At 40.6% G+C, this 25,469-nt stretch overlaps 2 protein-coding genes and 1 pseudogene across 2 annotated transcripts in view; 1 reads left to right on the top strand and 2 right to left on the bottom strand.

Annotated features, from left to right (window-relative positions):
* The window catches only part of FBXL13 (F-box and leucine rich repeat protein 13), a 277,423-nt gene extending 275,576 nt beyond the window's left edge, over window positions 1–1,847 (bottom strand). The window contains exon 1 of the mRNA XM_030932545.1: window positions 1,302–1,847. Within this exon, the coding sequence (XP_030788405.1) occupies window positions 1,302–1,847 (546 nt within the window). The remainder of the gene's footprint in view (window positions 1–1,301) is intronic.
* ARMC10 (armadillo repeat containing 10) lies at window positions 1,747–25,050 on the top strand. The gene is made up of 6 exons (XM_030932547.1): window positions 1,747–2,012; window positions 10,264–10,412; window positions 13,270–13,404; window positions 19,220–19,396; window positions 23,574–23,645; window positions 24,598–25,050. Exons 1-6 carry the CDS (start codon window positions 1,874–1,876, stop codon window positions 24,850–24,852), a joined length of 927 nt encoding a protein of 308 aa, XP_030788407.1. The 5' UTR covers window positions 1,747–1,873; the 3' UTR covers window positions 24,853–25,050.
* Window positions 15,145–16,428, bottom strand: LOC115898275 (annotated as a pseudogene).
* Window positions 25,051–25,469: the final 419 nt, after the last annotated feature.

Below are 25,469 nucleotides of genomic sequence, written 5' to 3'. Positions count from 1 at the left end.
GAGGATGGCTTGAGCCCAGGAGTTTGAGGCTGAGTGAGCTAGGATGGAGCCACTACACTCTAGCCTGGGTGGCAGACCAACACCCCGTGTCTCAATAATAATGATGATAATAATAACATGTCTTGGAGGGCATTTCTTCTTAGTAGGTACAGATATACTTTATTCTACATAATACCTCATTCGCTTAGTCACTCTAGGTCATTTACTACTTTTACTATGAAACAAAGTTATAATGAACATCCTTGTACATCCTTCTGAACACATGTGCAAGTATTTCTCTAAAGTAGATCCCCAGAAGTGGAAATGCTTGGTTAAAGGGTACATGTATTTAACATTTTAATAAATATTTCTCAATTACCATCCAAAAAGGAGACAGGGGTCTCTACCAAATTGCCCTCCCAACCGCCTAGGAGCCTTACTACCCTCAGCTGGGACCTCCTTTTTCCTTCCCTAGACATCTCTCTCCCTCATTCCCCGCATAATGTATCTTTGCTCGAACCTCCTACTGCACCAACAGCCCCATCCCCACTCAAACACGCACATTCTTGGAAAATATCTCATCAACTATTTGTACAGAAAAAAACAGGTCAACATAGGCAAACGTTCTCAGCTTCCTACCCCCCAAAACCTACAAAACCTAGTATCTATCCCTTCCTGTCTTCCTTCCCTCCTATTATAATGGGGGTGGAAGGGTAGTCCTTCCTGTTGTCTAAAGGCAATCCTGGTTGAGAGGGTCCTTACCTTCACAAAGGGTTGACTACACTAACCAAAGGTATCAGCTTCCACTCTCCCCTCAGCTAACCTCCATCTATTTTCTGCACTCATGGTTCCATGGAAACCTCAGGCTCACCTTGGGCAGAATCCAGGTCCTTATCTTGGGTGACCAGAGCCTACTCCCTACTTCTGACAACACTCTTCATAATGACAGTATGCTGATTTTCCTCCTCAGCCTCTCTGGCATTTCTTTCTCACTCCTCCTCCACTCCTCAGGCACTTCTTGTTCAAACCTTAAAAGGTGATTTTGGGGTTTCCGATCTGGGCCTTGTGCTCATTCCCCCTGGGAGATGTCACCCATTCCCCACTTGCAGCTGCCATCACCCTCTGTCTTCTCTCTGATCAGCATCTTCAGCCCAGATCGCCTACAAGTCCGAGTTTGACTTCACTTTCTCGCATTCCGTCCCGCCTTCCCCCTCCTCCCCTAACTCTTAAACCTAGTCCCTCCTCCGAGACGTCTTCCCTGACTCCTCCCCCTTCTAATTCCCCACCGTCGGTCCGTGTCAGCCGCCACGCGTGTCCAGTACCTCGCAGACCTGAGGAATGTAGTTCTCCTTGAAGTAGTTCTTCAGCCTCGGGTTGGCATTGCGTAGGGACGCCATGGCCCAAGGCCTGACGGAGAAGCTGCGCTCGTACCCTCCCCGCGCTGGGACTAGCGGCCGGGTGCGTGCGGGCGTTGTCCCGGCAACCAGGGGGCGGGGCTGGACGCGGCACCGCCCCTCGCTCCGCTGCCCGGGGCAGGAGGGAGGGAGGCTTGCTTCATGCCACAGGAGAAACGACGGGAAGCTCGGCTCCGGGTTCAGGGCCTCGGCGTCTCCGCGTGGGGCACACCGTCCGAGCCGCCCCTCCTGGCGTCCAGCGCCCCGCCCCGCCTCCTCGAGGAGAAGCCGCCGGGAAGCGCCGGGCTGCAGTGGGCGGTTATAGGCTTTGAGCTGGGCCGTTTCCGGGAGGCGGAGCTCAGACCCCATTTCCTTTCTCCACCTCCAGGTCGCGCGCGGTTTGTTGTGTCGGCTGGGGCCGCGTGAGCTGGAGACCTCCGCGCTGGCCCCCAGGAGCCTCCTGCCCTGGCTCATTGCTGCGGCTCTGCCGCGGCGGCAGAATGGGTGGCCCCCGAGGCGCGGGCTGGGTGGCGGCGGGCCTGCTCCTCGGCGCGGGCGCCTGCTACTGCATTTACAGACTGACCCGGGGTCGGCGGCGGGGCGACCGCGAGCTCGGGATGCGCCCTTCCAAGTCTGCAGGTGAGACCGCGGGGTGCCCGGCAGGTGGGCGAGGACTGGGCAGGGGGGCTCCCCGGGCCTGGGTGGTGGCTTGCGTGTCCTCGGGGTAAAATGAGGAGCCGAGCTATAGGGAGAGGCAGTACTTGTGTGGGTGCATGGTGCTGGGCCGCCCCTTCTTTGTTCACTATACTGATATGAAAACTTGTCCTGGCTTTCCTGCCTGAGCTTTGCGTCACAGCGGAGGATTAGATTTCTTAAAAGCCTGTTGATGGCCTCTCACTTTAAAGCTTGTTCCGGGCCTTTGTGTAACTAAAGGGAATCTGCCGATTGTGGAAGGGCTGTTGAGGGGCCCGGAGCCATAAGTGAAGCTCTGCTTGCAAGTATCCTGGAAGAAGGGACGTCAAAGGGGCAGTTGTGCGGGCGCTCGGCCCGGCCTCAGAGGGGAGGTACCTGGGAGTCACAGTGGTCCAAGACCTCCCAGCCTGGTGTGTGTTTTGGAAATGGGAACAGTTGTCTGCGCGAGACACACCCTCCCAGCGGACAAATGCCTGATTCGGTTTCTGTTCAAAAGTTGATCGGTACAGTAAAACCCTCCAAAGGCGTGTTTCACATAATGGAAGCTGTTAGGGAAATAATTTAAAATAACATATCTGCCATCGAAGAAACTCCTGTCCACAATTGTAGAAGAGAACTAAACAGCTTCGTTGTTGAGTAAGCACAAACTAGATTGCCTCACACATCACGGGCAATTTGCTAATGGGATAGCAAGAAGAATTCTAATTCCTTTAAGTGTAGCTGGACAGATAGAACGGATTTCGTATTACGTACGTGTTCTCAAGATAAAAAATAATTTGTCCTTAAGTAAGATGACTTGACAGTACCATTCACTACGTGTAGTTTATCCTAAATTTACTGGTAATTGAGGTGGTTGTTATCTAATTGCCTTTATCCAGAGGAAAAGTAAAAATATCTTTATGATGTGGAACCAGGTGCCCAGACGAAAAACTCACAGAGTTGGGGAGATTGGGGCTCTATCTTCCTGGAAGAGTAGATTTCAGAGTAGGCTTTCTTCAAACAGTAGGCACCAAAGCTTTTAAGAAAGACTTTCTTGGGCTGTAAAACTGGCCAAATGCTTATTTCGCTTTTAAAAGATTTACATTTGTATCAAAGAAACAGGAAAAGGAGTTTTGTTTTGTTCTCAGACAGGGACTTAGTCTGTCACCCAGGCTCCGTGCAGTGGTGCAATCACAGCCTCCACCTCCCTGGGCTCCTCCCACCTCAGCCCCCTAAGTAACTAGGATTACGGGCGCACACCACCACACCTGGCTAATTTTTGTATTTTTTTGAGAGACAGGTTCACCGTGTTGTTGCCCAGGCTGGCTTGAATTTGGCTCAAGCAGTCCTCTTGCCTCAGCATCCCGAGGTGCTGTAATTACAGGATGGAGCCTCCTCACCTGGCCAACAAAGGATATTTAATTACAAGTTTGCACGAGGGAATGCTTTAAGGAAAAGGGAGTGGAAGGGGAAGGTCTCTTTCACTTTTGGCACTAGGTATAATTCAACTTTTTTTTTTTTTTTAAGATTTGTATTTACTCTTACTGTATTAGTCCATTTTCTGTTGCTTATAATAGAATACCTGAAACTGGGTAATTTATTAGGAAAGGAATTTATTTCTTAGAGTTATGGAAGCTGAGAAGTCCAAGATTGAGGGGCCGTAGCCGGTATGGACCTTCTTGTTGTGGCATAGGGCATCCCAAGGCCAGAGGGGCAAGTGTGTTAACATGCTGACTCAGGTCTCTTGTTCTTATAAAGCCACCAGTCGTACTCATTAATCCATGAATGGATTAATTCATTCATGAGGACAGACCCCTCATGATGCAGTCACCTCTTAAAGGCCTTACCTCTCAATACTGCCACATTGGGAATTAAGTTTCAACATGAGTTTTGCAAGAGACATTCAAATCATAGCATTTACAAAGCCTAATTTGTTGTCTTTGCCCATGTCAGAGATATTTTTGTATAAGTACATTGGGAAGGTGTCCTAGACTCAGATATCTTCTCAGTTTTACTGACTCAACCTGACGAATGTGGACAAAGTCTTTTAAACTTAAATTTGCCAGTTCATTTGCTCACAATCCCTTCTTCCTGAGGCTACACCTTTATCACTGAAGAAGACAAGAAGTGCTCATTTCGTCATCGATATGGTTTGGCTTTGTGTCCCCACCCAAATCTTTTTTTTTTTTTTTTTTTTTTGAGAAAGAGTCCCACTCTGTCACCCAGGCTGGAGTGCAGTGGCATGATCTCAGCTCACTGCAACCGCTGCCTCCCGGGTTCAAGCGATTCTCTTGCCTCAGCCTCCGAAGTAGCTGAGATTACAGGTACACACCACGTACCTGGCTAATTTTTTTTTTGTATTTTTAGTAGAGACGCGTTTTCACCATGTTGGCAAAGTGATATGCCTGCCTTAGCCTCCCAAAGTGCTGGAATTACAGGCATCAGCCACCGTGCCCAGCTCAAGTCTTATCTTGAATTGTAATCCCATAATCCCTACATTACCTCCCACTGGGAGGGACCCAGTGGGAGGTAATTGAATAACGGGGGCAGTTCCCCCGCCCCATGCTGTTCTCATAATAGTGAGTTCTCAGGATATCTGATGGTTTTATATGGGGCTTCCCCCTTTCCTCCGCACTCCTTCTCTTTCCTGCTGCCTATGAAGAAGGAAGTGTTTGCTTCCCCTTGCACCATGATTGTAAGTTTCCTGAGGCCTCCCCACCCATGCAGAACTGTGAATCAATTAAACTTCTTTCCTTTATAAATTACCCAGTCTTGGGCAGTTCTTCATAGCAGCATGAGAATAGACTAATACAGTCATCATCACGCTTAGATTTCAGAAGATGATCTTTTCTTTGTTTTTGAGGCACAGTCTCGCTCTGCCCAGGTTGGAGTGCAGTGGCGATCTTGTCTTTGTTTTAAACTCACACCTCTAATCCCTTTGGGAGGCTGAAGTGGAAGGATCGCTTGAGCCCAGAGTTCAAAACCAGCCTGGGCAACATAGTGAAACCCCTAATTTAATACAAATATTAGCCAGGCATGGTAGTGTGCACCTGTAGTTCCAGCTACTCAGGATGCTGTTGTGGGAGAATCCCTTGAGCCCAGGAGGTCAAGGTTGCAGTGAACTGTGATTGTGGTACTACTTTCCAGCTTGAGCAAAAGAGCAAGACTCTATCTTAAAAAATAAAATAAAATAAAAATAATTTTTGTACTAACATGGTTTGAGAGCATTGAAAAAGATGGAAACAGTCCCAATTCATCCAACAGTCTAATGCCAAAACTTGACAAGGGTAGTATGAAAAAGTATAAATCTATCTCAACTACGAATAAAGATAAAATCTTAAAATATTAGCAAATCAAATCTGTCAGGGGATTAAAGTAATAATATACCAAGGCCAAATGGACATGGAAGGAGGAGTCATATTAGAAAAAGGAAAAGCCACATGATGACCTCATAGTAAAAAGGCATTAAAATATTATTTCTTTCCATAGCTGAAGACTCTGAACAAAAAAAAAAAAAAAAATTGTATCATTTCTGATAAAAACTTGCAGCAAGTTAGGAATAAATTGAAAGAAATGTTCTTTAGTTAATGAAATGCATCCATCAAAACCCAAAAGCAAATATTATATTTAATAGACACACTGTTATCCTTACTAAAGACATCCTTATTAAACTCAAGAACAAGACAGTGTCTGCTATCACAGCTATTATTCAGCATTCTTCTGGAGTCATAACTTGATAAGAAAAAAGCAACATGTATAAACATTAGAAAGGAGGCAGAATTATAATTGTAGGAGGCATAATGATTTACTTGGAAAAATCCAAGAGAATTAACTAACTACTAGAAGCGATGAGTTTATAGAATATCTTGAGTACAAGTCAATATACCCAGACCAATAACTTCTTGTATACATGCAGTAACAACTTAAAACTTTAGTTGAAAAGATTTTAACAGAATGAGACCCTGTTTCAAAAAATATATATCATTCATGATAGCTATAAACACTTTAAAAATTAGGAATTCACTTTAAAAACTAGGAGTTCTGTAGTGAGAAGATAATTTTACTGAAGGCCTAAGACTACATAAACAGGCATATTGTGTTCGCAGTGGGAAAGATTCTGAACCATGACAGTTATCTTGAAATGTGTCTTGCTGTGTTATAATGTGGTAGTTACTTTTCATTCGCTTTGAGAATTGTAATTTCTCCTTGATTTACTGGAGGAGACAATGAACCACTGAGCGTTTCTTTCACAGTCTTGTTGGCACAAAGCTAGATGGGAAGTAGAACACACGGTGTTTGACTGCCTCACCTGTGTAATAGTAGTCCAAAAACTCACCAGTGGAAGAGCTGAGTATTTGATGATCGCCCTCCTGTAAAATGTATTTGGAGTTTTAAGTTTTACATTTCTTTACTAAAAAGTAATACATGGTTTTTGTTTTGTTTTGTTTTTTTGTTTTGAGATGGAGTCTTCCTCTGTCGCCCAGCCTGGAGTGCAGTGGTGTGATCTCAGCTCACTGCAACCTCTGCCTCCCAGGTTCAAGCGATGCTCCTGCCTCAGCCACCTGAGTAGCTGGGACAGCAGGCATGTGCCACCACTCCTGGCTAATTTTGTACTTTTAGTAGAGACGGGGCTTCACCATGTTGGCCAGGCTGGTCTCAAATTCCTGACTTCAGGTTATCTGCCTGCCTTGGCCTCCCAAAATGCTGGGATTACAGATGTGAGCCACCATGTCAGGCCAATATATGGTTTTTATTAGAAATTCAAACAGAATTTACAAAGTTAAAATATAGGCTCATTATTATTATTATTATCATTATTATTCTATATATTTTGAGACGGAGTCTTGCTCTGTGGTCCAGGCTGGAGTGCAGTGGCGCGATCTCGGCTCACTGCAACCTCTGCCACCTGGGTTCAAGCAATTCTCCTACCTCAGTCTCCTGAGTAGCTGAGATTACAGGCACGTGCCACCATGTCTGGCTAATTTTTGTATTTTTAGTAGAGACAGGGTTTCAGCATCTTGGCCAGGCTGGTCTTGAACTCCTGAGATCCACCCATCTCAGGCTCCCAAAGTGCTGGGATTACAGGCGTGAGCCACTGCACCTGGCTAGGCTCATTTTTTTTTAATATACTAGGAGGAATAATGGTTGGGGGGGAGTAAGTAATGTAGGAGTAAAAAGATCTGGATTCTAAAGCCACTTTTGCTATTAATTGGCTCTGTGTCCCATTAATGAAAATAATAAATATACTAGGCACTTTAAATATTCTAGGTGCAAAAGTGCTTTGAGGTAGGCACTATTAACTCCCACTTAGCAGATGAGTAAACTGAGGCTGAGAGAGCCTAAGTCTCTTACCTGGTAAGTAGCTTATTTGGGAATTTGAACTAAACAACCTGGCTCCATAGCCTTGCCTTACTTTTAACTACCACACTGTGCCTTTTCCCACCAAGTGAAAATTCTATGATATAACACCATGAAATTTTACTTTCAGTGATTTAATCCCTAGAGAAATTTTAAATGGCTATTTATAAAGAATTTATACATCTATACGCTTTTTTCTTTTTTTTTTTTCTTTTTATTTTAAAAAAAAGAAAAAAAAAACAACAGGGTTACACTTCTGTCACGCAAGCTGGAGTGCAGTGGTACAATCTCGGCTTACTGCAGCCTTCGCCTCCCAGGCTCAAGCAATTTTCCTGCCTCGGCCTCCCAAGTACCTGGGATTACAAGGCATCCTCCACCACGCCTGGCTAATTTTTTTCTATTTTTAGTGGAGATGGGGTTTCACCATCTCTGAGGCCAGGCTGGTCTCAAACTCCTAAGTTCAAGTGATCCGCCCGCCTCAGCCTCCCAACGTGCTGGGATCACAGGCATGAGCCACCGCAGCCAGTCTGTAAGCTTTTTAAAAATGACTTTATGAGATAACATGTAACAAAGTAGTATGATTTTGAAATATCTCAAATATAGATGAGTTAAATTTATCACATTTCTGCCATGCATGTGCACGTGTATGTACGCGTGTGTATATGAAATCATACAACTTCAGGGCTATGTAGGAAACTCTGGAGCCAGTTACAGTATTAAGCAAACCCTTTTATTGACAGATGAGAAAACTAGACCCCAAAAAATAGTGACTTACTTGTAACTTTGATTTTTCATTTCTCTGGTTTCTGCTTCTAGCTACCACTGTGATTTTAGGCAGATCCTTGAACAATCCTGGCTTCAGTTTCTTCCTGTGTAAAATGAGAGGTTTGAATGAACCCCAAATTCTTTCCATTCTAAAAAGCTGTGTTTTTATCATTCTTTCCTTTATCTTTTCAAGTATTCTTGGGGTGAAACCCTGTTTCATAAGGTGTTAATGAGGCCGACAGTGGATTCAAAAGTAAAAGGTCTCGATTAAGACTTGGTAGTGAGAATATTCTGGCTTCATAGCTGTGACATTTTCTTAACATTTCTTATTTGACTTCCTCAGGGCATCACATATCATATATCACATATCACACATTGTTTCCCATACATAATCTATACTTGTCCCTTTATTTTATTTATTTTTTGTGTGTGAGTCTTCTTTTTTTTTTTTTTTTTTTTTGAGATGGAGTCTCGCTCTGTCGCCCAAACTGGAGTGCAGTGGCTGGATCTCAGCTCACTGCAAGCTCCGCCTTTCAGGTTCACGCCATTCTCCCGCCTCAGCCTCCCGAGTAGCTGGGACTACAGGTGCCTGCCACCTCGCCCGGCTAGTTTTTTATATTTTTTAGTAGAGACGGGGTTTCACCAGGTTGGCCAGGATGGTCTCGATCTCCTGACCTTGTGATCCGCCCGTGTCGGCCTCCCAAAGTGCTGGGATTACAGGCTTGAGCCACCGCGCCCGGCCGTGATTCTTCTTTAAGCAATATACTTAGTTATTTTATGTTACATGTTTATTGGAATAATACATGTTTATTGGGGAAAAAAACAGTACTGTTGAGTATAGGGTAGAAAATAAAAGTCCTTCATAATCCCACTACCCAAAGATAACCACTTTTAACATTTTTATTTACTTTTTTTTTTTTTTTAATAGAGACAGGGTCTCATTATGTGGTACAGACTGGTCTCGAACCACTGGCCTCAAGTGATTCTCCTGCCTCCCAAAGTGCTGGGATACAGAGATGAGCTATGCCCAGCCTAACAATTTCGTGTGTTTTTTCTTAAAGAAAAAAACAGAGATTTGAGATCATGTAGCACCTATTGTTGTGTAACCTCCTCCTCACCCTACCCTTTCCCCTCCCCCCAACCACCCCAATAAGAGTGTTATAAAATGGCTTCTGTTCTTCCTGTGGTGATTTCTATAAAGAGGGCTTTTTTTAAGGTACAGCCATAAGTTCTGAACATCATTGAGCAGATCCAGCATTTTGCTATCCTAGCTCTTCCTCAAAATGTCAGCTTTTCTTTTGTCATCACCACCAGCAGGACTATTCTAGTATCCTAGTCAACATGCCTTGTTGTATAAATCAAACAAAAATGCCACACTGGCAAAAAGATTGGTTTACTCCCATAGCTTTCCTTCTATCTGATGTGCTCAGAAAAGATCTCCTAAACGCAAATCATATTTCCTAGTTAATCTGTTTATAGGTAAGTGTTCCATTAGATGGGTATACCTGGTTTTTGAAAGGAGAAACAGAAAATGTTATCAGCATTTGAGGTATATGGTGTTTGCATGAAGTGTCTTACTAACAGCCATATGCCAAGTGACCACTGGCTAATTTCTTGGTATCTATAAGCCTACATTTCCCAGCTGTAAATTGAGAGTAGTACAATATCTTCTTCCTAAGGATGTAAAGTGCTTGATACTGTGCCTGCCATACAAGTAGGTATTCGATATTGTTTTTAAAATTTAAAAAAACAGACTGGGCACAGTGGCTCATACTGTTATCCCACCACTTTGGGAGGCCAAGGTAGGAGGACTGCTTGAGGTTAGAAGTTTGAGACCAGCTTGGGCAACATAGTGAGACCCCATCTGTACAAAAAATTTTAAACATTAGCCAGACGTGGTGCATGTGCTAGGACCACAGGTCCTACCTACTTGGGAAGCTGAGGCGGGAAGACCACTTGAGCCCAGGAGATCGAGGTTGTAGTGAGCCATGATCGTGCCACTGCACTCCAGCCTGCGTGACAGAGTGAGAGCCTATCTCAAAAATAATCTCATATTGATTTTAGATTAACTTCAAATAACTTTCTTCTTATGCAGAAGACTTAACTGATGGTTCATATGATGATGTTCTAAATGCTGCACAACTTCAGAAACTCCTTTACCTCCTGGAGTCGACTGAGGATCCTGTAATTATTGAAAGAGCTTTGATTACTTTGGGTAACAATGCAGCCTTTTCAGTTAACCAAGTAAGTACCTCAACTCAGCAAGCAGGCTCTTTCCGTTCTTACACACTAGCAGTAATTGTGACCCTGAATAAATTACTTAACCTCTCTCTCTCTGAGAGAGCTTCAATTTCCTCATCTGTGCAATGTGGCTACTTATACTTAAAACATAATGTTTACTTCTGAAAAACACAGCCTAATAGTAATATGATTATTAATGTGATTGTAGATCCCTATGAAGTTGGTCACTGGCATCACATTCATAAGTATATCTAATCAACGTTTAGCATGTCATGGCCTTTTAAATTATTTAAAATTCAGCAGTGCTTCAGTAAAACAATAAATGCATCTAACATTTAAGTACATACTTTAAATTGTATATAGGTCTGAGTATGATTCTGATGCAGGTGGTCCCTGGACCACACTCTGATAACCACTAATCAATGTAAATGGCTCCTGCAAATGGAGACTTAAAACTAAGACTAAAGAGCTTAATTTGAACATGTCCTTCTTCCTACTCTTTCTAACAACCGTCCAGCATGAGAAAATAGTTAAAAAAAAAAAAAAGTAATTGTTTTCAGCTAATGCCCTTTGTTAACATTGTCATAAGTACAAAATTATTTTGAATTTATTGTATTAAAAAATACAATAAATATTTTTAATACAATATTTTTTAATATTTTGTATAATACAAAATACAATTTATTGTATTAAAATAGCTTTCTCCAGAATGGCAAGGTTTAATGTAAAGCTCTATAGATGTATAGGGAGATAGAGAATCTTTGTGTATTACCTACTCTTTCAGTTATAAATGACGGAATTCACCTTAAATTATTTTAAGCTTTAAAGGGAAAATATTGAGCTCAGCTAACTTAGACAGCAAAGAATAGCAGATTTCAGGCACAACTGAGTCCAGTTCAAGGTCGCAGAAAGAGTTACCAGAGTTCTCTCTTTCTCTACCTCTTGGCTTTGCTTATGGCCGCTCAATTTTATGTATTGGTCTTTATCTTTCTGGCCACAAAGTGGTTTTCTTCACAAGGGTTGAAAGAAAGCCACTAGCCTCTCTAAGCCTTCATCTCTGTAGCTCATGATCCAAAAGGTACAGTTGTTCTTCTAGGATCCAGTGCTCTTTGGATCAGTCTCTGGGGCAATCTCTGGATCAATCAAGGGACCATCGCCCATGTTTATGAAGCCTGGTTCACATGAGCAGCCTACAGCTAAGTAGCAGGGATGGCTGTGAATACAAGTGAACAACAATCCCAGCAGGGATTGTGTGGGACAGAGGAGATGCCACATCTGCCCCCGTGGAAAGAGGGCCACTAGACAAGCAAAAACAACAGCCAGTGATTAATGTGTCAGCCTACCTTTAAAGGAGTATTTCTGATGGCATAATTTTGTATTCCTCTGAGATAAGTTGCAGTCAGAGTAGGCCAGTACCCACTGGAGAAGTACTTTCTTGAGGAGCGGGAGTCAGTGCCCTCACCATCAATTGTAGTACTTTAATCTGCTGTAACAGTACAGTTAAAAAAAAAAAAAAAAAAAATCTTTCTAGTAACTGCAAGTCCTTTGAAAGAACTTGAAATTGTAAAGAGAAAGTTTATTTCTCTTTTAATGCTAAGATCACCCTTAACGGTAAAATGGAGTATTGAGCTACTTGTAAAAAGTAGATAGATGATGGCAATCTTTTTCTTTTTTCCTGCTCGAATAGCATGTCTTGACTTGACAAGAATCATTTTTAGCATATTTTTCTTACAAGAATTAAAGCAGTTTATTTCTTTCAATGTTTGGGCCAAAGGTACATGGTAACATATTATTGCAACTACCTATAAGAGCTCCCACATTATTTTTCCTCTGAATATTTGGGTACCATTTCTCTTCTTTTTTTTTCTTTTTTTTGTGGCAGTGTCTCACTCTGTTGCCCGGGCTAGATTGCAGTGGTGCAGTCTTGGCTCACTGTAACCTCCTCCCAGGTTCAAGCAATTCTCCTGTCTTTACCTCCCCAATAGTGGGATTACAGGCACCAGCCATTACACCTGGCTAATTTTTGTATCTCTAGTGGAGATGGGATTTCACCATGTTGGCCAGGCTGGTCTCGACCTCCTGACCTCAAGTGATCCGCTCACCTCGGCCCCCCAAAGTGCTGGGATTACAGGTGTGAGCCACCGCGCCTGGCCCTGGGTACCATTTTTCAAACTGTGTGGAATCTGATTCTGCAAGATATCAGTGTGTTCCCACCATTTCCACTGCTGAAAAATGACCCTCTTTTTGTGTATAGTTCATAAACATACTATCATCAACACACACCTCTTCAAGATTCCCAATGCACATGAACATATTAAAGAAACATGCTTACTCTTGTTATACTTAGATTTTCCTAAACTTATATAACCATGGGAAACCCCCCCCTTATTTTTATGGAACATCTCAACATTTTGAGGGATTAGTGTTTCAAATAATACATGTTAGCAAAACACTACTGTAGTATTCTAAATTAAAATACTAACTTTAGTATTCTAACTTGTAACACTTTTCCAGTTTTGCCTATAATGGAGAAGTCATATAACTCATCTCAAAGAAAAATAATTTTATTTGTAAGTTGCTTCAAGATCGCTTTAGTACCTCTATAAATTTTTATTGTATTTCTCAGCACTGTAGTTTAAGTAATTACGTATCTTAATTTTTTTTTCAATGGATTTTCTTTACCTATAAAAGTATGGGTAGTGAGATTTTTTTAAAATCTGAATTAAATATTTGTATATGGGAAAGATGTTTCCAAAAAGCCATTAATTTTTAATTGTATTTGTGGATGCGAAGAATTCAGTGAACGGAGATGCGTACTGAAGTCCCAGTCCTTTTCTGTTTTGTTTTTTTTCCCTCGTAGGCTATTATTCGTGAATTGGGTGGTATTCCAATTGTTGGAAACAAAATCAACCATTCCAACCAGAGTATTAAAGAGAAAGCTTTAAATGCACTAAATAACCTGAGTGTGAATGTTGAAAATCAAATCAAGATAAAGGTAAGTTGACTGAAAATCCCAAATGTATAAGGTTTTCTATAAATAAAAGAAAAAATAACAAAAAGATGAGTAATGAAACTTCAGTAGACTGTCCTTTGTAATTTTACAGCCAAGGATTACCTTTAGAGGAATGGAGAATAAGACAAAAGAGGGAGGGACCTGAACTAGCCAATAAGAGGTACAATAAGAGTTTTGTTTCAGTAAAGTAATGCTTGTTTATTCTACAGGTTATCCTCTACTTTACATCAGGCACAGGCACTGGTGACAGTAATAGCCTTAAGGCTATAGGCACCAACCAACTAGTGAATGTAGTTGGCTGAAAGTTGGGACAAGACTTTGTGTCAACTAGAACTAGAACTAGAACTAGTATTACAAGACATTCATTCAGAGAGCATATCCAGTGCTACATATTCATAAATATGGTTGTTAATGCATATAGTTTGGCTAGTTTTACCTTTGAAATTAAGTGTACTGTATGAGTGTATTGGGAAACGTTAAGTCACTGTATGCTTTAGCTCTTTCAGGGGATGAGGCAAATGTGCAAATAGATTAAACTGGCTTTTACAGAATAACTATTCCTTTATGTCATTGTATGGGGAGAAATCCTCCATTTTAGGATTCACATAAAAGGCTAACTTGTGTTAGTGACATTGCTTTAATGCTTTTTTCAAAAATGTTCTTTATAAGGCAGTTAACCTGTAAAAAAAAAAATAGTTAATTTGGTAAATGCTAACAGTTAAAACACTTCAGCCATGGCATATATAGCCAGAACCTAGTGATACCCCTCAGTCATAGAAAATAGCAGTTTTCTGTTCATTACTGAAACAGGACTCCCATGTTCAAACCAGAAATTGTCATTCAACAGAACAAATCAGGTCAAGACAAGCACAAAACAAGAGACAGGAGGATGTGCTCATATGAAGAAAAAAACAACAAATAACCAAACTTTATTTCCTTGGACATAATATTGATGGCAAGATTTGTAAGAGTTAATGTCTGTATTTAGTTTAGATACAGACTTCCAGCCCAGAACACTGTTAAGCAGTAACTGCGAGGAGCTATGCAGAAGTGATGAGAGGCAAGTACTATATAGACTAGAAAATTTAATTTTCTACAGAATTACAGATTACTATGCTATGAAGCAAAAGCAGACCATTCTTAATGTGTCAAATTGGTGAGCTTATTAATTTCAATAAAAATATATGACCCCCATCACACAAACAGGTAACTCTAAATCTACTTTGAAAATCTGATCAGTCAAGAAGTATTACCAGTTTGGAGGCTATGTACCAAGTGTCATACGAAAGATAAGGTTGCTGTCCTCACAGAATATATGGGGTCATTGACAATCAATTAGAATATCCAATGAAGTGGATATTCTAATATTTGGGAAAATATTGGAAAACTAGCAAAGTGCCCTGGAAATTATATATTCTTGCCCTTCCACAAGACTTAAAGATCCAGATGAGATTAGTTTGGAATAGGGGTCTTTTTTTAGTCCAGAAAATCTTGAGAGTCCAATACAGTTATGGCTAATCAGATACAAAAGAACCTTTATAAAGGTAAGTAGGATTGGACATCCTTGGAAACTGAGAACCTTATTTTGAATTAGCATATTTTAATCAAAGGTATAGAATTAATCAAGTATCAGTTAAGAATTTCTGGAATGCACCCCAATGCCAAAAAACCACTAGCATGCTCTTTTGTACAATGAAGATTTCTTGATTTGAAATAGAAAGTAAAAAATATATTGCCAGCCATAAAATAAGTTTTACTGTACTTCCTCAGTTCTCCAAAGAAAAATCTTACTTTTTTCACATAAGAAACTCACAATGTTAATTAAACAAAAGATTGTGTAAGTAAAACTGGGCAAAAGACAACCTCTGAAATCCATGAAAGAATTAATCATCAAAAGAGAAGAATCATTTTTACAGTAGCCCCATTGCCATAAGAGATATTTTCATGAGCCTGGGCGGCCTCTCCAACATATAGTGAGAACCTATTACAAGTTTCAGCCAACCAATTTCCATTCCAGCTTGATAGGCTGCTGCAAATTGCTGAGATTCCTCCTTGGTTGAGGAAAATAGAGTAACGACAATTTTACTAGACTTTTTTGCCATAGTGTCCCGTGGGTTTATTTCAATAGTACCACTGTTGCAAACACCTATTACTTATCTTCCATATGACAAACAATTCACAGCTTTACTAAGATTTATATTAGCTATTATTTCAATAGTCACATCAGTTCCTTTCTTATCACACATTTCTTAATTTATCAACATAATTAACTTCTTCGTAATTAAACACTTTGTGGGCTCCATTTTGCAAAAGTATTTTGTCCGTCTCAATACCAACTGTGCCCCAAACCTTTAAGGCATAAACTCTAACCATTTGGCATGTTGCTACTCCAGCAACTCCACTAGCCCCATGAACCAGAACCCAGTCTCCAGATTTCATACAGACACTGTGAATCAGAGGTCTATATGCAGTAACATATGGGATACCAATGGCAGCATTTTGTTTAAAAGTCCAGTTTTTCAGGCAGTTTGTAAACAGTGTGATCTACTACAGGAGCATACTCCACATGGCTCCCAGAGATTGTGCCGGTAGTGAAAACTGTCACTTTTCTTGAAAGTAGATGCATTCCCTCCAACAGCTTCCATTACCCCAGTTACATCTGCACCAGCAGTGTAGAATAAGGTGGTTTTCTATTATAAATGCCATAGTAAATGTATGTCTCCATGGGGTTGACACCACATGCATGAACCTTGATTACACCTAATGGTCTTTTGGAATTGGTACTGCAACATCTGACTGAGTTTCAGGAATTCTGGTCTACCAAATTCAAACACTCTAACAGCTCTCATCAGCCTCTGTTCAGTTGCCGTGGTCATCTAGATAAAAGCTCTAGAGTGGGAATCAAAATCTGCAAGAGCTTCTTCATATTCCACTGAAGGAGGGGGGCCAGGCTGCTTCTAACTTTTGCAGCCAGCAAGACTTTTGGAGTTGGGGTTCAGTTTAATCTAAGGGTGCTAAAGGAACCAGGTCAGGGTCAGATAATGTCAGCAGAAAAATGCAATATTAGGAAATTACGTTATTTCTTCTTTTTTTTTTTTTTTTTTTTTTTTTGAGATGGAGTCTCGCTCTATCGCCCATGCTGGAGTGCAGTGGCCGGATCTCAGCTCACTGCAAGCTCCGCCTCCCGGGTTCACGCCATTCTCCTGCCTCAGCTTCCCGAGTAGCTGGGACTACAGGCGCTGCCACCTCGCCCGGCTAGTGTTTTGTATTTTTCAGTAGAGACGGGGTTTCACTGTGTTACCCAGGAGGGTCTCAATCTCCTGACCTCGTGATCCGCCCGTCTTTGCCTCCCAAAGTGCTGGGATTACAGGCTTGAGCCACCGCGCCCGACTAAATTACGTTATTTCAATTCAATATTTTATCAAACTCCTGCTTTGTGGTGCAAATGAGCATGATGCAACTCTTGTTCTAGGAAAGGTGGAAGGAAGGATAAAGCAAGTTCTTAAATAATTGTAAGTCAAGGCAAAACATAATGAAGTCCTTTAAGGAAAAGTGTAAGTAAAACATTATTGAGTACATAGAAAGGAGAGATTTGATCCAAAAGTTTCTGTAAGAGGTGGAGTCTGACCTGGCTCTTGAGAATGTTACTCTACAGGTAGAATTGGGGAGGGAGAGAATTCCAAGAGAACAGAACAAGATGAGGTGGACACAGCTACAGGAATAACTAAGCTGTCCCTTTGGTAATCTTGTTATTAGAATTGAAATGGTAAAAAGATTCAGCTATAATAAGGTTGTAAACAGTCCACACATTTTAGGAAATGCTTTGAAAGACATCAGCTTCTTACAGAAATATATGATTTATAAAGAGCTAAATAAATGCCCTGTTTTTAAAGGATGGATGTATAATTAAATTGTAACCCAAGAAAACCAGTTGACTTTCAAATGTAAATTACAGCCAGGTGTGGTGGCTCACACCTGTAATCCCAACACTTTGGGAGCCAAAACAGGAGATAGCTGGAGGCCAGGAGTTCAAGAACAGTCTGGGCAACATAGACTCCATTTATTTGTTTTGGGAGTCTCGCTCATGTTGCCCATGCTGGAGTATAGTGGTGCAACCTCAGCTCACTACAGCCCCTGCCTCCTGGGTTCAAGCAATTCTCCTGCCTCAGCCTCCTGCGTAGCTGGGATTACAGGTGCCTACCACCATGCATGTAATTTTTGGTATTTTTAATAGATACGGGGTTTCATCATGTTGGCCAGGCTAGGTGAGACCTCATTTCTAAAAAAAAAAAGAAAACATTATTAGCTGGGCATAGTGGCATGCACCTGTAGTCCCAGCTACTCAGGAGACTGAGACGGGGGAATTTGAGGCTGCAGTGAGCTGTTATCATGCCACTGCACTCCAGCCTGGGTGACAGAGTGAGACCCTGTCTCTAAAAATAAATGTAATTTAGATCTTGAAACCAGATTAAAAGTTTAATCTCTCTTTGGTTTACTGCCGTTTAGTTTCTATGGTAACATGGATACATTTGGGGTTTTTAAAAAATTAATAATTGTTTATGGGACAATTGGTAACTCCTTACCACTTCAAATTTTCTTAGCAGTTAGAACTTTTGGTGGAGTTCAGATTTGCTTAAGTGAATAGCAGTTATCTGTAAAACATCATTTTTCTAAGCTAAAAATCGCATGGCCAGGCTGGACATGGTGGTGCACACCTGTAATCCCAGCACTTTGGGAGGCTGAGGCAGGCGGATTGCTTGAGCTCAACAGTTTGAGACCAGCCTGGGCAACATGGTGAAACCCTGTATCTACAAAGAATACAAACATCAGCTGGGCATGGTGGCTCACACCTGTAGTCCCAGCTATTCTGGAGACTGAGGCAGGAGGATCACTTGAGCCTGGGAGGTCAAGGCTGTAGTGAGTGGAGTTTGTGCCACTGCAGCCTGTGCGGCAGTGAGACCCTGTCCCCCCGAAAAAAAGAAAGCTCATGGCCAGACACAGAAAAGAGAGTTTCAGAAAAGTTTCCATCACACTGAGTTTAGTTCTGTCATGTATGATACAGGAGTACTACAGCATTGCATTACTTTTTACCAGTGATAGTTAACAATATCATGAAGGGGTGAATTACATATATATATATACACACACACACACACACACACCTAGGTAAATAAGAACCCTAGGCCAAGTATAATTTTGTTCTGCTTACTTTTGATAGGATTAATTCTAGGGAAAGATTCTGTTTCACATTATCCTCCCATTCTTTACTTCGGAAATGATGCAGCTCTCTAGACCCTGCTGCTAAGGTACTTACCGTGACACAAAATGGCCTCTCATCTTCCCTGATCCTAGTGTGCACAGACCAGTTGAAACAGAAAGGTAGACTAAGCTGGGAGGCCTCCAGCCAGGGAGAGGCCACTGCTGTTAAGAGCATGATCTCTGGGCTTGGCTATTGCATCCCCACCTGCTGTCTGACATTGGGCAGGGGACTCAAGCTCCTCAAAGACTTAAAAGTCCTTGTCTGCAAGAAAGCTGTAATGGTATAACACACACCTCATTAGAGTTGTCTTCAGGATTAAGTGAGGAGTATTTGTAAAATGCTAAGCACTGTGCCTGGAATTACCAAAGGAAGCTTTTAAAAAGTCAACAACATTTGAGGGTCAGATAGAAATGTCATATGTTTTGAGGAGTCAGTTCCATCCTGAGCAGTAGCCTTATTCCACTGTGCAGAAAAGTGACTGTTCAGTAGAAAAGTTTTGGAGATTCTAAGATGCTCATATTCCTCCCCTGCCTTCAGATATACATCAATCAAGTCTGTGAGGATGTCTTCTCTGGTCCTCTGAACTCTGCTGTGCAGCTGGCCGGACTGAGATTGTTGACAAACATGACTGTTACCAATGACCACCAGCACATGCTTCACAGTTACATTACAGACCTGTTCCAGGTGTTACTTACTGGAAATGGAAACACGAAGGTATGAAGAGCTATTGTGTCAAGCTTATTAACATTGAAATAGTATTTGCAGGCCACCTATCTTAAGTTAATGTGCCTCAAAGAAGAGGAAGATTTGTTAAAAACTCACATGGGCCCAAGAAAGTATATTTAGTCCCAAATATTCCATTGCGAAATTAACTTGTGAAGATCATCTGTTGTTTCACTTACCAGCAGATTCATGTTCATTTGGTTTTCTCAGAAGCTAGCTTTCCCCCCACCAAATATAGGAACATTGTGATTAAAAGGAGTCTTTGAGTAATAGTAGTGGTTAGTTGAATATTTTACTTACCTCAGGGTTAACAAATCATTTTTTTGATTCAGTTATTTGAAAAATATTTCTAAAACAACTTTTAAGTTGTAGTAAATGAAGTGAATTGAATGAATGAAAGATGTCTCAGTGCTTCACTCTGTTCAGTTAGGTTGATATAAGAGGCAACAGATACTGAGCTGAATTAAGTAGGACCTTAGGAGATGCCCTATAAAAAGGTTCTTGAGTAAATCTCTCATATTAGCGTGCATTCTTATCAATTGCCATTTTTCAAGAAAAAGTAGCATAAAAATAGATTATAGGCTAATTAAAAGTTCTGATAAGTTGGGTTGATTGTTCATCAAGGCTTTTTACCATGTTGCTCTGTGTTCTCTGGAACAGTTGAGAGACAAATGCATCAGCATTTTAGAAAGACCAAATGTGAAGCCATACTCCAAATATTCAACATCACTGCTGTTATTTTTGAGGTTATCAAGATGTGATTACAGGAGAGTCTTACTGTAGTCTTGCTTTTATGTTTCCAAGGTGTTTGTACATGGACTTTCCTCTTTTCCAATAGCCAAACTTGTTTGGATCTGGTCCAAGATGTACCACAGGTATTGAAAATTAAATGTAAGAGTCGTCTTACAGCAATATTGCACCATTCCTGGGCAGTTTCCAACCTGCATCAACATCTCTGTCTCCAGTGGAGCAAGATAACTTCCAGCCCCTGAACCCCTGTGGAAACTCCTTCCCTCTTTACTCTTATGTTGTTGCCTCTGTAGGAGAAATCTCTCCTCTGCCTGACTCTGCAGCTGCTTTACCCAGAACATCAGGAGGAACTCTGAGTTCAGAGTCAGGCTGAGTTCAGCCAGGCGAGTCTGGCCTCGGGGCTGTATATATCTGTCTCAGACATCGTCTGTGTTTTCATATATTTTTTGACTTTTAAAAAGATGACCCACACCACAATAGTATGTTCTATTTTTGTTTTGTTGTGTTGTGTTTTTCCATTACATTGCTAGTACAGTATTTCTAGGATAGAAAATTTGCTTTCTTGGTCTGCCTTGGAACATAGCCACCAATTACAACATTGATTTTCCATAAAAATTGAGTTTAAAGTTCCAACTTGCAAATAAACTTTTGGATAGTCATCCATTTGTTAGTGGGAAAGTGTGTCTGATTTAGGTATTTTCTTAGTAAATAACCACTAAAGTGAATTTTAAAATATCTTACTTTGCTTAAGTCAGGGATCTCACTGTACCGTGATAACCTTTTGGGTACACCACTGATTGATAACCAAATGCAGATAGCGGAGGATTAACATAAATAAACTGTGTGCTTGTTACATCTGCAATGAAAACGAAACTAATGGTTTAAAATGTCCTAGTGTCACCACAAGATGGTGCATGTGATAAGGAAAAAAAAAACATGTCAATATGGTTTCAAACCAAAATCCATATATTTGTTTAATCTGTAGTTGTACTCTGTGTGTGTGTATATATATATTTCTCATATTTAACTCCCTTCTACAAAGAGTAGCAACATCAGATTTTAATATAGGGTACCAAATAGCTATTGCTGTTGCTATTCCCTGGTTGTATACCTGCCTTCACTGACTATTAGTGGGTCTCAGATTTTGACTTCTTCCAGGCTTATTTCATAAGTTCAGAACCATCCTATTTCATACCTCTTCTTCCTATTTTTCTAATTGAAACTTCATTGACATGGGAACCAGGTGGTTTTTTTTTTTTTCTAACACTTATTCCTAGTGTTGCTGACAGCGAGTCAGGCCAGATAAGATCTGATAGTGACCTCCACGGAGTGCACTAAAGAAGGGTCAGAAGTCTCCTTTACTCTTTCACTCCCAGAGACCTTAATTTATTAAGAGCATCTGTTTGAAAAAGACAATCTCTGCATATTTAAGAAATGTTACCAGTGGTCACTGCTGAGGATTGGAAGGGGCCAATAGCATGGTGGCTTTTGTTTTTACCTTGTTTTCTTTTGCATTACTTAAAATTTTTGTTATGACCAAGTAGTAATTTTCTAAAAATAAATATTTGATAAAAACAGTAAAATTAAGCAAAGTATTATGTTATCCTCAAATAAATTAGTATCTATAACATGAACAAAGGAATTGTGAGTACACAGGATATATGCATAAAGATCAAAAAGAAAATACCAAAACTTTTCTCTTTTTTGACACAGAATCTCACTCTATTGCCCAGGCTAGATTGCAGTGGCATGATCTCTGCTCACTGCAGCCTTGAGCTCCCAGGCTCAAGCAATCCTCCTACCTCAGCCTCCTGAATAACTGGGACTTCAGTCACATGCTACCACACCTGGCTGATTTTTGTATATTTTGTAGAGACGGGGTTTTGCCATGTTGCTCTTGAATTCCTGAGCTCAAGTTATCTGCCCACCTTGGCCTCCCAAAGTGCTGGGAATGCAAGCATGCACCACCGCACCTGGCCAAAAATACCAAAACTTAACCGTGATCATTTCTAGTTATGTAAATATGGGTAAATTTTCTTTTTCTTTGTGCTTTTCTATTTTTTTTTGAAAGTGCTATGGTAAACATCTGTTGCCTTTGTAATAAAAAATTTTTGTAAAATAATATCCAGGTTCCTTCCCAGCTCTAGTGAAGAGCACATTTGTCACATTTCCCTGAGTTAGTATCCCCGCTCTATGCTCCTTGTTTTAGTTCCAGGTATCTTGTGGAAAGTACGGTTTCACATGGCCTTGGTTTTTAAAAAGAGGTGTTCTATGAGTCTTTTTATTACTGACTTTTCAGTTATAAGTGATAAGAATGCTGATATTTTAGCTAGTCAGCCATTAAATAACATTTATTTGCTTATTATTTATATCATTGCTGGGCATGGTGGCTCATGCCTGTAATCCTAGTTACTTTGGAAGACCAAAGTGAGAGGATTCCTTGAGGCCGGAAGTTCAAGACCAGCCTCAACAATATAGTGAGACCCCATCTCAATCAACCAACCCATCAATCAGTTTTTATCTCTGTGCTTTTTTATATGATTGTAAAACACTTTCACATTAAAAGATAGCCTCAAAGATTCATAGTAGCTTACTAAAAGGGGCCATATTGTTATTTATTTAGTCTTGGTAACCAAACAGTTCCAGAATTTTTACACTTTAAGTAGAAATGAGCTTTGAGAGTTTTTTTGTTGTTGTTTTAAAGATTATATTTCTTTCTTTTTTGTGGGGGGTGAAGATGGGGTCTCAGGGTCTCACTATGTTGCCCAGGCTGGAGTGCAGTGGCTGTTCACAGGCACAATCATAGCTTACTACATCCTTGAACTTGAACATCCTTGAACTTGAACATCATTGCGGTGGGAAAGCTCAAGCGATCCTCCCACCTGAGCTTCCCAAGTACCTAGGACTACAGGCCGTGTTGACACCACCATGCCTGGCCATACTTCACTTAACAGTAATCATAATAAAGATCGTGTATTTAACAGATGTTAAGCTTACCATCTGTTCAGATGTGCATGTGAGTTGGGGGTAGATTGTGAAGACATTTGCAATATTCTATCTCCCTAACATTATAATTGGGAAAAAAAATAGGTTTAAATAACACTGTGATAGAAAACCTCTATCTCTGATAGGCTCTCTAAGAGTAGTGCAGGACATTTGCAATATACTCTGTATCTCCCTAACGGTGTAACTGGAAAAGTGAGGTTTAAATAACACTGCTCTGTGACAGGTTCTCTAAGAGTAGTGCCAAGTGTTATAAGAGTTCACAGTGAGACCTTTAAAGTAGAATGAATAGAGAAGGTTTCCTGGAGTAGAGAGAATTTGAGCCAGGCCTGGAAGACATGGTGAGAGAAAGCATGCCTGAGAGAGAAAATTCATGCTTGCCACTCGGAGATAAGCCAGTATCATCTTCTTTCAGGTGCAAGTTTTGAAACTGCTTTTGAATTTGTCTGAAAATCCAGCCATGACAGAAGGACTTCTTCGTGCCCAAGTAAATAGCTTATATGTTTATTTTGTAAATATACACATATATAAATTTGAGTAGACAGATCTGGAAAGATTTAGCCTAAAATATTAACAGGGATTCTTTCTGAGGAGCAGTATTAAAGAATTTTTTAATTCATTTTGTATATATGAATTTCCAAAATTTTTTGCAATGAGTCTTTTACTTTTGAAAAACATTTTTAAAAATTCACCCTAGCAACAATAAATTATAACTTTTTTCTCTACCCAATTTTGGGTACAATTGTGCCATTCCATCTTTTATACTGGACCTGTTTGTGTTTACATGTATCTTAGTATCCACTGAAACAGCAGTACTGAGTCCCCAGCATATGCTAGATGCTAGATGAGACACACCAGTGAGCACAGCATGACATGGTACATGTCCTCATGAAGCTTACAGTCTAGTTGGAGAGACAAAAATATATAACAAGTCAACAAGGTAATTAAAAGCTGTGATAAGTGGTCTGAATGCTGGGATAGAATGGAGCTCAACTCATGTAGAAAAGGAACCATCATATTCATCTGCTCATCCCTGTTCTCCACCCAGCTCTGCGCCCTCTGGTGTATGGGCACTAAATGATGAAATAATGAGTTCCCATGAAAACCATATGACAGATCTTAAAAAAGAAAAATGGTTGTTTTTCCCAAATAACCACATTCTAAAATTACAAGGAAATTGTATTTTTCTAGCTAAAACACTCCCTTTTTTCCATTAGTATACAGCGTGGGGATACATAAGGTTTTATACACCTAAGTTATGCAATTTCGGGTTAATTTTCTATGACAAAATTTTTAAAATGTGAGAGATTCACATTTTAAATGTGAATTTTAAAATTTTTAAATGTGAGTTATTCAGTGCAGTTTTAAGATGTTAAAATACACATGAAAAATGTTTTCATATATTATTAACGCAAAATAATACTCATTTCCTATTTCAGGTGGATTCGTCATTCCTTTCCCTTTATGACAGCCACGTAGCAAAGGAGATTCTTCTTCGAGTACTTACACTATTTCAGAATATAAATAACTGCCTCAAAATAGAAGGCCGTTTAGCTGTGCAGCCTACTTTCACTGAAGGTTCACTGTTTTTCCTGTTACATGGAGAAGAATGTACCCAGAAAATAAAAGCTTTAGTTGACCACCATGATGCAGAGGTGAAGGAAAAGGTTTTAACAATAATACCCAAAATCTGATTGGTCATATTTTTCCAAAGAGTAATGCAGTCTGGATGTAAACGTATTTTCTATCTTCCTCGTAAGGGGATTCTTCCAGCTGCTGCATTTAAACAGTAAATATCACATTTCGTCATTAACACAGCTATAACTTGCCATGCTTCTAGATTTATTTTGGACTGTTTTGATACCAAGTGAGTATAAGAGCTTGTACTGAAACCGTTTCTTTTTATTTTGCTATTTGCAAATACTTGTTATTTTCCCTACATGAAGTGGCAGTAACCTTTTTCACATTTAAGCTACTCTTCTACCTTTTGAAGTGATTTGCAGTTACTCATCTGAGACAGCATCAGTATTTGACTAAATCGTTGCTTCAGAACTGTCATAGCTTTTTTTTTTTTTTTTTTTGAGACGGAGTCTCACTCTGTTGCCCAGGCTGGAGTGCAGTGGCTGGATCTCAGCTCACTGCAGGCTCCGCCTCCCGGGTTCATGCCATTCTCCTGCCTCAGCCTCCTGAGTAGCTGGGACTACAGGCGCCCGCCACCTCGCCCGGCTAGTTTTTTGTATATTTTAGTAGAGACGGGGTTTCACCATGTTAGCCAGGATGGTCTCGATCTCCTGACCTCGTGATCCGCCGA

This window comes from Rhinopithecus roxellana, chromosome 6 (genome assembly GCF_007565055.1).
Source record: "Rhinopithecus roxellana isolate Shanxi Qingling chromosome 6, ASM756505v1, whole genome shotgun sequence".
Taxonomy (NCBI): Eukaryota; Metazoa; Chordata; class Mammalia; order Primates; family Cercopithecidae; genus Rhinopithecus; species Rhinopithecus roxellana.
The sequence above is the reverse complement of the archived record's forward strand: the minus strand, read 5'-3'. Positions and strand labels throughout refer to the sequence as shown.

Excerpts from the sequence above, each read along its gene's own strand:
- ARMC10 (XM_030932547.1), top strand. The coding sequence starts at position 1,874 with ATGGGTGGCCCCCGAGGCGCGGGCTGGGTGGCGGCGGGCCTGCTCCTC. Across the intron at positions 2,013-10,263 it reads GCGCCCTTCCAAGTCTGCAG|AAGACTTAACTGATGGTTCA; the intron begins GTGAGACCGCGG and ends CTTCTTATGCAG. Across the intron at positions 23,646-24,597 it reads AAGGACTTCTTCGTGCCCAA|GTGGATTCGTCATTCCTTTC; the intron begins GTAAATAGCTTA and ends TTCCTATTTCAG.